We start from the raw sequence: 13,566 nt of genomic DNA on the forward strand, positions 1-13,566 counted from the left end.
TCCTAACCTCCTGCCAAAAGTATGACCAGATTAGAGAGACATAAACTCAGCAAAAAAAGAAACGTCCTCTCACTGTCAACTGCGTTTATTTTCAGCAAACTTAAAACGTGTAAATATTTGTATGAGCATAACAAGATTTAACAACTGAGACATAAACTGAACAAGTTCCACAGACATGTGACTAACAGAAATGGAATAATGTGTCCCTGAACAAAGGGGGGGAGGGGGGGTCAAAATCAAAAGTAACAGTCAGTATCTGGTGTGGCCACCAGCTGCATTAAGTACTGCAGTGCATCTCCTCCTCATGGACTGCACCAGATTGGCCAGTTCTTGCTGTGAGATGTTACCCCACTCTTCCACCAAGGCACCAGCAAGTTCCCGGACATTTCTGTGGGAAATAGCCCTAGCCCTCACCCTCCGATCCAAAAGGTCCCAGACGTGCTCAATGGGATTGTAATGCACAGCGTTGAGATTGCCTGCAATGACAAAAAGCTCAGTCTGATGATGCTGTGACACACAGCCCCAAACCATGACGCACCCTCCACCTCCAAATCGATCCCGCTCCAGAGTAAAGGCCTCGGTGTAACGCTCATTCCTTTGACGATAAACGTGAATCTGCCCATCACCCCTGCTGAGACAAAACCGCGACCCGTCAGTGAAGAGCATTTTTTGCCAGTCCTGTCTGGTCCAGCGACGGTGGGTTGTGCCCATAGGCGACATTGTTGCTGGTGATGTCTGGTGAGGACCTGCCTTACAACAGGCCTACAAGCCCTCAGTCCAGCCTCTCTCCGCCTAGTGCGGACAGTCTGAGCACTGATGGAGGGATTGTGCGTTCCTGGTGTAACTCGGGCAGTTGTTGTTGCCATCCTGTACCTGTCCTGCAGGTGTGATGTTCGGATGTACCGATCCTGTGCAGGTGTTGTTACACGTGGTCTGCCACTGCGAGGAAAATCAGCTGTCTGTCCTGTCCAGCTGTCTGTCATTGAACAAGCATGGGAAACAGTGTTTAAACCTTTTACAATGAAGATCTGTGAAGTTATTTGGGTTTTACGAATTATCTCTGAAAGACAGGGTCCTGAGAAAGGACCGTTTTTTTTGTTTTTCTGAGTTTATTTCCCTCAGATTACGCAGACCCACAAAGAAATCTAAAACATATCCAGTGAAGCACAAGCACCATTGTAAATACAACCCATATTTATGTTCATTTATTTTCCCCTCTGTACTTCAACTATTTGCGCATTGTTAGAATACTGTACATAACCATAATAAAACATTTGAAATATCTCTATTCTTCTGAAACTTTTGTGAGTTTAAGGTTTACTGTTAATTTCTGATTGTTTATTTCACCTTTGTTTATGATCTATTTCACTTGCTTTGGCAATGTAAACAGAGAGATTTGCTGACACAGGGCACACACACACACACACACACACACACACACACACACACACACACACACACACACACACACACTCGCCGGCCCATCTTTTAGATGTCACCTTGTTTCTACACATGGTGTTCACCATTAGTATTACCTGGCAGAGGGACAGGAACAGTGACAGAAAGGTCCTTTAGTTTCAGCATCAGCAGGTCTCTTTGCTGTCTGCGTGTCAACCAGATTGTCTTCCCTAGATTAGATTAGGGCCTGTCACTGTCTGTCACTTCCAGGCCCCTTGGCGCTACAGGGGACCTTAATGAGACCAGGCAGGTTTTGTCTTTGGTAGCACAAACGAGAGAGGGTTTTTTCTTTAGACTTTGATTCTTACTTTGGCACCGAAACCTCCAGTGAATCTCCTGCTCATCATTCTCTCTCCCTAATTGTAAAAGGACTAATGTTGTCTTGGACCAGTGGTTTGATATAATTTAGGGCTAGTTTCCCTGACTCAGATTACAGTAAACCTACTTCTAGATAAAACCTCTTGCTTCTTGCAATGGGGAGCTAATGCGAGTCCTCAGTTCTCAGTCACGGTTACACATCACTCAAGTATGGTTCACCGAACCATCTCCATTACCCCTCTGTTAGACATGCAGTATGCGTGCCTCTCCTCTGTTTGTTCATGCACCGACAGTCAGTTCCCTACCATCAGTCTTCCTCCCACATCCAGCCTGTCAATAGTGTGTATTTGGCCCTCTCTCCAGCCCCATCTTCCAGTCATGCCTTCCATCAGTCAGACCTGGGTTCAGATACTTTTGAAATCATTTGAAATACTTCAAACGTTTCCTCTAGTCTGCCTGGAGTGCCAGATGGGCGGGGTTTTGACTTTTGCAATTATTCTATTGGTTCCGTTGTACCAGGCATGCTCAATCAAACCCAGCTGAAGTATTTGAAATGATTTCAAATAGTATTTGAACCTAGGTAATGCTTCTATCCATTAGAATGCCTCTCTATGGTGTCCCTCCCTCCTACACACCCTCTCATTATGTTGGTTACAGAACTTAATTAGGGAGGAACAGAGATGGACAGAGAACAGACGGAGCGAGAGGGTGGGGCGGGGGATGCAGGGAGGGGGGGGTGGAGAGAGAGAGAGAGAGAGAGAGAGAGAGAGAGAGAGAGATGGGGAGAGAGAGAGAGATGGGGGAAAGAGAGAGGGGGAGAGGGAGAGGAGAGAGATGGTGAGAGGGAGATTGGGAGAGAGAGAGAGAGAGATGGGGAGAGAGAGAGAGAGAGAGAGAGAGATGGGGAAAAGAGATAGGAGAGAGAGAGATGGGGGAAAAGAGATAGGAGAGAGAGAGAGAAAGGGGGGAGCAGAGAGATAGAGAAAATGGATTGAGAGAATTAGACAAAGAGGCTTCTTGGAAAAATACAATACGTATACATTTTACAGTTGACTAATGAAACATGAAACCTGTATCACACCCTCTCTCTCTCTTTCAGAGAAACAGCCTTTCCCCTACAGGAGATGTATGGTACTACACGTCTCATCGCTGCCTCCTTTCTTACATAATTATTACTTGTTTTTTTCCTTCCTAAAAGCCCCCTGCTGTGAGGAGAATTCCCACCATGTCCACCATCCTCTAAATCTCTCCTAAACGTAACATAATTGCTTGTTCTTTCTCTCTAATTTGGTCATTTCGTTTCTTGTCTTAGGTGGTGAATATCAAAAAGAAAATGAAGAAAAAGAAATATGGGAATTCTGGAACGGTGATTATAGCCTACACATTATGAGCGTTAGAACGTTGCTGTCATCCTTCGCTACTATCCATCCATCCCTCCCCCTTCTCTCTCTCGCTCACCCCTCACTCGCCTCCTCTGCACTTCTTCTCCTGGTAATTATGATGGTTTTCTCTGATGGTTATCTGGGCTCTGTTGAAAGGAGCAGTGCTACCAACCATAGACTGTGATTGTCAATGCAGGTTTTGCTCATTAACTGGTATCTCCTCTTCTCTCGCCTTCCTGCTAATTAAAACTTGTGAAAGATGAAGAACACACATTTCTGTCCGCTTCAGCTGTCTAAAGACATTAGACAATAGTGCCCGTCTCTGTCAGAGAAACACACAGAGCAGAGCTGTGAGCTCTTAGAGCCAGCTAACTAGCTAGTGTACTGTACGTTGTTTCGCAACATTGACAGATGGAGGGAGGAAGTTGAGGGAGGAGGGGTGAGTAGGTAATGCAAAGTTAGCGAAGCGATCGAACGAGAGAGGGTGAGAGAGGTTCTTGAACAATGACAACAGCAGAGAAACGTGGGAGGAAGGAGGGGAAGAGAGGAAGAAAGGAAGGAAGGAAGGAAGAATATGAAAGTCTCCCCTCACCCCCCCAGGAGAGATCAGAGAGTGGGAGTAGTGGAGTTAGCATCTCATAGCACGCGGCGGGCTAATGTGATATTGGCTCGCTACGAAGACTGATTACAGGGCCCAGATCCCACGTTCCCAGCTGCTCTCTCTCTCTCTCTCTCTCTCTCTCTCTCTCTCTTTCTCTCTCTCTCTCTCTCTCTCTCTCTCTCTCTCTCTCTCTCTCTCTCTCTCTCTCTCTCTCTCTCTCTCTCTCTCACCCTCTCCCTATCATAAACCCAGATGGAGCTGTACATACGCATCCCTTCCTCTCTCTCTCTCTCTCGCTTAATGTTGTTCTATCTGTCTCTCGCTTCCTCTCTTTCTCCCCTCTCCCCCGTGGTTTCATAGAGTGTAGTAATGAACTCATCAATCATCTACAGTATGTGTCTGTGATGAGAGTAGGCTGCATCCCGCCACATCCCACGTCTTATTTCAGGATGAGGAGGGTGATGTGCTATTGGAGAGCGTGGCTCCGTCTGAGTCAACATATGCTGCTGGTCTATGTGGGGACTAGGGTGTGTGTGTGTGTGTGTGTGTGTGTGTGTGTGTGTGTGTGTGTGTGTGTGTGTTGAGAGGTCTGGATGTGAATGGGTACTGAGGTCTCATGTTTCTGTTTGTGCTTTCTCTCCCAGGTGACCCTCCTTTCCTTTTCAGTGGAATCAGAGTGCACCTTCCTGGATTACATCAAGGGAGGGTGAGTGGGAGGAGAAGGGAACACACACACGACATACAACACACACACACTCTGTGATATACACAATATATACAAAAGTATGTGGACACCCCTTCAAATTTGTGGATTCGGCTATTTCAGCCACACCCGTTGCTGACAGGTGTATACAAGCATTTCGCTACACTCGTCTTAACATCTGCTAACCATATGTATGTGACCAATAACATTTGAATTGATTATGCAATCGAGCACACGGCCATGCAATCTCCATAGACAAACATTGGCAGTAGAATGGCCTTACTGAAGAGTTCAGTGACTTTCAATGTGGCACCGTCATAGGATGCCACCTTTCCAGTTAGTTTGTCAAATACTGCCCTGCTAGAGCTGCCCTGGTCAAATGTAAGTGCTGTTATTGTGAAGTGGAAACGTCCAGGAACAACAATGGCTCAGCCGTGAAGTGGTAGGCCTCACAAACTCACAGAACAGGACCACCGAATGCTGAAGCGCGTAGTGCATATAAATCGTCTGTCCTCGGCTGCAACACTCACTACCGAGTTCCAAACTGCCCCTGGACGCAACGTCAGCACAATAACTATTAGTTGGGAGCTTCATGAAATGGGTTTCCATGGATGAGCAGCCGCACACAAGCCTAAGATCACCATGTGCAATGCCAAGCATCGGCTGGTGGTGTAAAACTCTCCACCATTGGACTCTGGAGCAGTGGAAACGCGTTCTCTGGAGTGTCCGACAGACGACAGTCCGACAGACGAATCTGGGTTTGGCGGATGCCAGGAGAACGCTACCTGCCCGAATGCATAGTGTCAACTGTAAAATTTGGTGGAGGAGGTATAATGGTCTGGGGCTGTTTTTCATGGTTTGGGCTAGGCCCCTTAGTTCCAGTGAAGGGAAATCTTAACACTACAGCGTATAATGACTCTAGACGATTTTGTGCTTACAACTTTGTGGCAACAGTTTTGGGAAGGCCCTTTCCTGTTTCAGCATGACAGTGCTCCCATGCACAAAGCGAGGTCCATACAGAAATGGTTTGTTGAGAACGCCGACTGCGAGCTAGACCTAATCGCCCAGCATCAGTGCCCGACCTCACTAATGCACTTGTGGCTGAATGGTAGCAAGTCCCTCAGCAACGTTCCACCATCCAGTGGAAAGCCTTCCCAGAAGAGTGGAGGCTATTATAACAGCAAAGGGGGGGGACCAACTCCATATGAATGCCCGTGATTTTGAAATCCGATGTTCGACGAGCAGGTGCCCACATACTTTTGGTTATGTAGTGTACTTTTATGCACATCCATAGCATCTTACATCTCTCAGCGCTTATCCCTGACGGGGAATTATTCCATGCGTGAATGATTTCCTGTCTTTAAGACATACATTCTAGGCCATATATACTGTACATACATACATATGTACAGTAAGTGGATATTCATATCCCACAAATAACATCCTTATAGCGATACACAGCCTGGCATAAATCCCATATCTAAAGAGCCTGATTTCTAAATAACAGATGGCCACACACGTTGGCGGTATCGACTTCATTATGGTGGTGAAGTGTCCCTTTAAGTCATCGAGGACAATGCTTTGATCACAACATCCGTCACAAAGGAGAGAGGTGACATTTCGGAGGTTTCAGGGCTTTTCAGATGTAGCCGATTTGACAACTGCGACAGCGCTCACTGACGCCCTTCAGCTTTGGTGTGTTGACAGTCGGTAGCCCCCCCCCCCCAGCTGGAGGGCTCTAACAAGAGTAATGACACTTCTACTCTACAAGATAAAACATTATCTGACCTCTATTCTCTGGGGAATGGAAGTTGAGACAAATGCAAGGACGAATAACAGGATGCGTCTAGGAAAAACCAACTATCTATGAAAAGATATTTAGCTGATGAAAATGAGACTTATTGAAAGCTAATGTCTATTGAGGTCTTCATCGGAGAGATCAGAATGTTCCCCCTGGCTATGACCAATCCTCTAAAAACCACTTAGGACAATCAGTGACCATTTAGGACCATCAAGCCAACGCAGACACTTGGAATAAAAAGCCCTTAATAACTTCATAAAAAGGTTATCTCTCTCTCCCTCTCTCTCAAACAATTCAATTCAAAGGGCTTTTATTGGCATGGGAAACATGTGTTCTCTCATTCATTCATTTATTCATTTATTCATTCACATCAACTGCAATTGCCCGTTCCATTCAGGATCACAATAAAGGACAGGGGGGTAATGAGGTGAGAGCATAAATGGCCCTACTGTATATCTCTCACTTTCTGGTTATGGTATACGCCTCCTCTTAGGAGGGAAATGGTTTAAACTACATCAGCCACATCTTGACAGAGAGGAGAAAAATGTTGATATATGAGATGACTGGGAAGGAATGGGAAAAGGGGAAAAAAGGTTGGGGTAAATTCAGGGCGACTGAAAGGAAGGACTATAGATTGAGCAAAGTGCATTGAATATTGACCTGGATCTATACTGACTGGGCAGGGCAATGTGTCAGAAATGGGTTTTATAATTCATTTTGAAATATCATCCAGAGTCTAGTGGTAGCGCGGCTGACTCGGGACCACACGTCGCCCTTGTGGGCATGGGTTCAAACCCCACCTGCGCCTTCGTGTGTGTATTTATCTTCCCCCTTGCCGCAACCCTTTCATTCGTGACATTCTATTTCAATAAAGAGAAAATACAGCAACAACAAAAAGTTTGTGTGTCAGCAAGTGAGCCTGTAAACTGCGGAGTGGTCGAGGATATTGGTAGTGGGTGTTGTGTGCGAAGGAGATGCTGACAGTAAATTGATTAAGTGCCAGCTCCAATCAAAAGAAGAAGTTGCAGCAGAAGCAGCCAGTCTAGTGCAACTACTGGGAATAGTTTGAAAACCCCTCAAACAGTACTTAGGAACACATCCACACACACACAGCACCCTGGCTACCTCTCTACGTTGTTAAGAGAACACTCCAAGGAATGGTCGCACTGAATGCAAATGTATTGTATGTTACAGAGGATACAGACTGAAGAATGGACGGCAAGGTCGTATGCACAGTTAGTCAGTCAGGCAGGAAGAAAGGGTGTAGATCTCTATGTTAACCCCGATGCCAGAGCTTCTTACTGGACATGGGGTCACTTTTATGAAAAGAGACTGAGAGGAGCTCCCCTGCTTCCCACTTTCTCTCACTCTGATTACACACACTGACCTTTACCTATTCACACACACACACACACACACACACACACACACACACACACACACACACACACACACACACACACACACACACACACACACACACACACACACACACACACACACACACACACACACACACACACACACACACACACACACACACACACACACAGCTGGGGAGGGAGGGAGATCTGAGAAATCTAGCCTGGTTAACCAGACTGATGAGAGAAATGAAGCAATGCTGAGCTCATTATTCAGTCTGGTTTACCCAGGGTAGGTGCAGTCAGGGGAGCACGGCTCCCCATAACTATTAATAAATACCTGGGTCCTAGAGGTTTGACAGTCACATCTCTCCTCCCTCCATTTCTTACTCTGTAGTGACCATAATATAGTGGCTATATCCAGAAAAGCCAAAGTTCCAAGTGTAACCAATGTGAAATGGCTTGTTAGTTAGCGGTGGTGCGCGCTAATAGCATTTCAATCAGTGACGTCACTCGCTCTGAGACTTGAAGTAGGGTTTCCCCTTGTGGCTTTTGTGGCACGATGGGTAACAATGCTTCGTGGGGTGTCAGTTGTTGATGTGTGCAAGGGTCCCTGGTTCGAGCCCGGGTTGGGGCGAAGAGAGGGACGGAACCTACACAGTTACACAAAGGCTGGGCCTAAAATAGTGTATATGAGATCATACAAAACATTTTGTAATGATTCCTATGTTGAAGATGTAAAAAGTATTTGTTGGTCTGATGTGTGTAACGAGGAGCATCCAGAGGCTGAACTTGTTGCATTTATGAAATTGTTTCTTCCAGTTATTGAGAAGCATGCACCCATTAAGAAACTGACTGTTAGAACTGTTAAGGCTCGGTGGATTGATGAGGAATTGAAAAACGTTATGGTTGAGAGAGATGAAGCAAAGGAGTGGCTAATAAGTCTTGCTGCACAGCTGCTTGGCAGACTTACTGTAAATGTAAAATATATGTGACTAAACTGAACAAAAAGAACAATAAATTGTATTATGAAACAAGTAAGTTCAATTATATAAAGTATGATGGAAAAAACCTTTGAGCAATTTAAATTAAATTATGGGCAGAATGACCAATTCAACTTCATTGAATCAGAAGGCTCATTCATCACAAAACCTTTTGATATTGTCAATTATTTTAAAGACCATTTCATTGGTAAAGTGGGCAAACTCAGACATGAAATGTCAACAACAACCCGCGAGACATCATATTTATGCATAAAATACCAAATAACGAAAGAAACACATTGTCATTTAGAATTCTGTAAAGTTAGTGTGGGAAAGGTGGAAAATTGTTGTCCATCAATAATAAGAAAGCACCTGATATTGACAACAGATGGAAAGCTACTGAGGATGGTATTGGACTATATTGCCACTCCTGTTTGTCATATCATTAATCTGAGCCTGAAGAAAAGTGTTTGTCATCAGACCTGGAGGTAAGCTAAAGTCATTCCGATACCCAAGAATGGTAAAGTACCCTTTTACCAGACCTATCAGCTTTCTACCGGCTCTCAGAAACCTTTGGAAAAAAATGGTTTTGACCAGATACAATGCTATTAATAACATACTTTCAGCATGGTTATAGAGACGGGCACTCAACATGTACTGACACAAATGACACAAATGACTGATGAATGGTTGAAAGAAATGTTTAATAAGAAGATGGTGGGAGTTGTACTGTTCGATTTTATTGCAGCCTTTGATATTATTGACCATAATCTGTTTTTGGAAAAACGTATGTGTTATGGCTTTACATTCTCTACAATATCATGGGTTAAGAGCTATCTAGGGTCTTCTTTAACCTTTTACTATAGTGGACTAAATCAGGGTCACACAGAGTGATTCTCGGTAGTCTTAAACAAATCTACTTTGAAACAAAAGTATACACCTCACACACTTGGTAATGGGCTTAAAAAATGAAGACATCTGTACCATGTCAGATATAGAGTTGAAATGTATTCCGTTTTGAGTTTGCATCCCAATATTGTACTTTATATACATCACAGAAGACTGAAATATAACAAAAATGTTCGACATTGAAACACAGGATTTTAGTCGTAAAAAAAAAAAACTTTATTAATAACATTCCACTCATGAGGCCAAAGGGGCGCTCTTGGTCATTACCTGCAGGAAAAAGCTACTAGAAAGTTCTCTAATGTCAAATATGTAAAGTGTGGTATTCCGCAAGGCAGCTGTCTTGGTCTCTATTTTTACTAACGATCTACCACTAGCCTTAAACAAAGCATGCGTGTCTATGTATGCTGATGTTTCAAGATTATATACGTCAGCAACCACATCTAGTAAAATCACTGCAACCCCAAACAAAGAGTTGCAGTCAGTTTTGGGATGGGTTGCTAGTAATTAACTAGACCTGAACATACAGTATCTAAACCTAAAAGCATTGTATTTAGTACAAATCATTCCCTAAGTGCTAGACCTCAGCTGAATCTGGTAATGAATGATGTGGCTGTTGATCAAGTTGAGGAAACTAAACTTCTTGGTGTTACATTAGATTGTAAATGGTCATAGTCAAGACATATTGGTTCAATTGTTGTAAAGATGGGGAGAGGTCTGTCTGTGATAGAGAGATGCTCTGCTTTTTTAACACCACATTCAACCAAACAAGTCCTGCAGGCTCTGGTTTTATCACATCTTGAATAATATAACATACAGTTCTGAGAGACATACATACCCCACCAGACATGCTACCAGGGGTCTCTTCACAGTCCCCAATTCGGAAACAAATTTAATGTAACACACAATATTAAATAGACCCATGGTTATGTGGAATGGCCTTCTATCTCAAATTGCTCAATCAAACAACAAAATCAACTTAAAAAATGAATAAAACAACACCTCACAGCACTATGCCTCTCCCCTATCTGACCTAAATAACTTGGATTTCTATGTAAAGTAATATGATTTTCCTAAGTGTTTTGTCAGCAAAGAATCTTTTTAATTTATATATTTATTTGAAATGTATGTAGCTCTGTCCTTGAGCTGTTCTTGTCTGTTATTGTTTTATGTTTTGTGTGGACCTCAGGAAGAGTAGCTGCTGCTTTGACTCTTTCTTATAGTTCTATTCTTTCTGGATTGAGCTCTAACGAGGTTGTCTTTAGTTTATTCTCTCACTCAATCATTAGCGTTGCGGCTAAAGAGCATTTCATCAGTCGGAAAATTGGATTAAGGTTATGTTTCTCTTAAGTGCTCCAGCAGTCTAATTGCTTGTTATTCAGCTCAATGTGAGGATGTCATGCACCTCTCGTCCCTGCTCCTCTTCCTAAAGGGAATAAGAATAAGAATTTTCAGTCCATACACACACACACACACACACACTGATATAGAGTGAATTAATTACCAGGGTCACTTAAATATGATGGTGACTACAGTGCAATTAGCAACAATTCCCATGTATTAAATTTACATTGTGTGTGTTTGTGTGTGTGCATGCACGTGCTTGTGCACGTGTGTGTGTCTGTGTGTGTGTCCAGAGAAAACATCTTTAGTTTGTGCTTTGCGTATATTTATCTGGAGGTGTGTAATGGAGTTTGACTTGTAGGTGTGGTTACCTGTACTTCTCTTGTTGATTTTTCACTCTCTCTTCTATATCCTTATTTTAGGACCCAGATCAATTTCACTGTGGCCATCGATTTCACTGCGTCTAATGGTAAGTGATTCTAAAGGCTGTGTATGTGTGTGTGTGAATGTGGTGCGCCACTAGGGGCGATAAAGACCACCGTTACTCAACCCACAAGCAAGCATGCAAGACCTTCCCTCGTCCCCTCTTCGGCAAATCAGATCATGACTCCTGGTTCCTGTTTACAAACAAAAGCTCAAACAGCGAGTACCTGTGACGTGCTCTGTAGAAAAAGGGCATACCGAACCAGAAGCTATGCTACAGGACTGCTTTGCTAGAGCTGACTGGGACTCCGCCGATAGCATCGACGAGCTAACCACCTCCGTCATCAAGAAGTGCATCGCCGACGTCATCCCCACAGTGAAGATTTACTGCTTCACCGTTCAAAAGCCCTGGATGAACACTGAGGTGCGCGTTAAGTTAAAGGAACGAGCTACCGCTCACAGGGCTATCACAACCAACCCTGAGGCTACGGCTGATGACACAAACGCATACAAGAAGTCCCGTTACGACCTCCACAAAGCCATCAAACAGGCAAAAGGGCAATATCAGAACAAGGTGGAATCCTGTTATACCGGCTCTGACTACCTAGCCATGATCTGCCATGATCTGCCCAACGATGCCTCTCTACCAGCATTTTTTGAATGCTTCGATAACAACACAGATCCCTGCATGAGGGCCCCAACTGATCCGGAGGAATGGGTGATCTCTCTCTCCGAGGCTGATGTAAGGTTTTTAAACGGTAAACACCCTTAAGGCCGCCTCCCGAGTGCCGCAGTGGTCTAAGGCACTGCATCGCAGTTGCTAGCTGTGCCACTAGAGATCCTGGTTCGAGTCCAGGCTCTGTCGCAGCCGGCCGCGACCGGGAGACCCATGGGGCGGCGCACAATCGGCCCAGCGTTGCCTGGGTTAGTGGAGGGTTTGGCCGGCAGGGATGTCATTGTCCCATCGCGCTCTAGAGACTCCTGTAGCGGGCCGGGCGCATGCACGCTGACACAGTCGCCAGGTGTACGATGTTTCCTCCGACATATTGGTGTGGCTGACTTTCGGGTTAAGCGGGCATTGTGCCAAGAAGCAATGCAGCTTGGTTGGGTCGTGTTTCGGAAGACGCATTGCTCTCGACCTTCACCTCTCACAAGTCCGTATGGGAGTTGCAGGATGAGAAAGACTGTAACTACCAATTGGGGAGAAAAAGGGGTAAAAGTAAAAAAAAATATATATATATTAAAAATAAATAAACACACTCTTAAGGCCGCAGGGCCAGACGGTATTTCGGGGCGTGTCCTCAGGGCATATGGGCTCCCGAGTGGCACAGCAGTCTAAGGCACTGCATCTCAGTGCTAGAGGAGTCACTATAGAACCTGGTTCGATTCCAGGCTGTAACACAACCGGCCGTGATTGGGAGTCCCATAGGGTGGCGCACAATTGGCACAGCGTCGTCCGGGTTTGGCCGGTGAAGGCCGTCATTGTAAATAAGAATTAGTTCTTAACTTTCTTGCCTAGTTAAATAAAGGTTAAATAAAATAATGTGCAGACCAGCTGGCAGGCGTCTTCACAGACTGATTACCTTCATCCCTCTTCCCAAAAACTGCCAAACTGCCACATCTGTCATAATGAAGTGCTTTGAAAGGCTGGTGATGGCACACATCAACTCCATTATGCCAGACAACCTGGACCCACTCCAATTTGCATAGCGCACCAACAGATCCACAGACAACGCAATCTCAGTCGCACTCCACACTGCCCTCTCCCATTTTAGAAAAGATGATTGCCTATGTGAGGATGCTGTTCATCGACTACAGCTCAGCGTTCAACACCATAGATCCCTTCAAGCTTGGGACCCTGGGACTGACCACCTCCCTCTGCAACTAGATCCTGGACATCCTGACGGGTCAACCCCAGGTGGTAAGAGTAGGCAACAACACCTCCGCCACGCTGACCCTCAACGCGAGGTCCCCTCAGGGTTGTGAGCTTATCCCCCTCCTGTGCTCCATGCTCCCGTCCTGCAGGCGGTACCGGTGCATCAAGGCTCAGACCAACAGATTCCTAAATGTCTTCTATCCCCTGGCCATAAGGCTATTAAATGGCAAACAACTACTGCTCTCCCTCTCCCACAGACAAGCCACACTGACTCTATGTCCATCCACAGGTCTCTGCCCACTCAGACACACACACCATCACTGTAACTCTTACTCACAAACTCATTAATAATGCCACACTGCTGCTAAAATGATTATTGATTTGATGTATTACTACCACTACATTACTGT

At 44.9% G+C, this 13,566-nt stretch overlaps 1 protein-coding gene across 3 annotated transcripts in view; it reads left to right on the forward strand.

Moving 5' to 3' along the window:
- The window catches only part of LOC115151054 (copine-5), a 205,996-nt gene that overhangs the window by 171,082 nt on the left and 21,348 nt on the right, over window positions 1-13,566 (forward strand). For all 3 annotated transcript variants that reach the window (XM_029694996.1, XM_029694994.1, XM_029694995.1), the window contains 3 exons: window positions 3,089-3,142; window positions 4,404-4,465; window positions 11,280-11,326. In XM_029694996.1, coding sequence (XP_029550856.1) covers window positions 3,089-3,142; window positions 4,404-4,465; window positions 11,280-11,326 — 163 coding nt within the window. The remainder of the gene's footprint in view (window positions 1-3,088; window positions 3,143-4,403; window positions 4,466-11,279; window positions 11,327-13,566) is intronic.

Source organism: Salmo trutta, chromosome 16 (assembly GCF_901001165.1).
Source record: "Salmo trutta chromosome 16, fSalTru1.1, whole genome shotgun sequence".
NCBI classification, from domain to species: Eukaryota; Metazoa; Chordata; class Actinopteri; order Salmoniformes; family Salmonidae; genus Salmo; species Salmo trutta.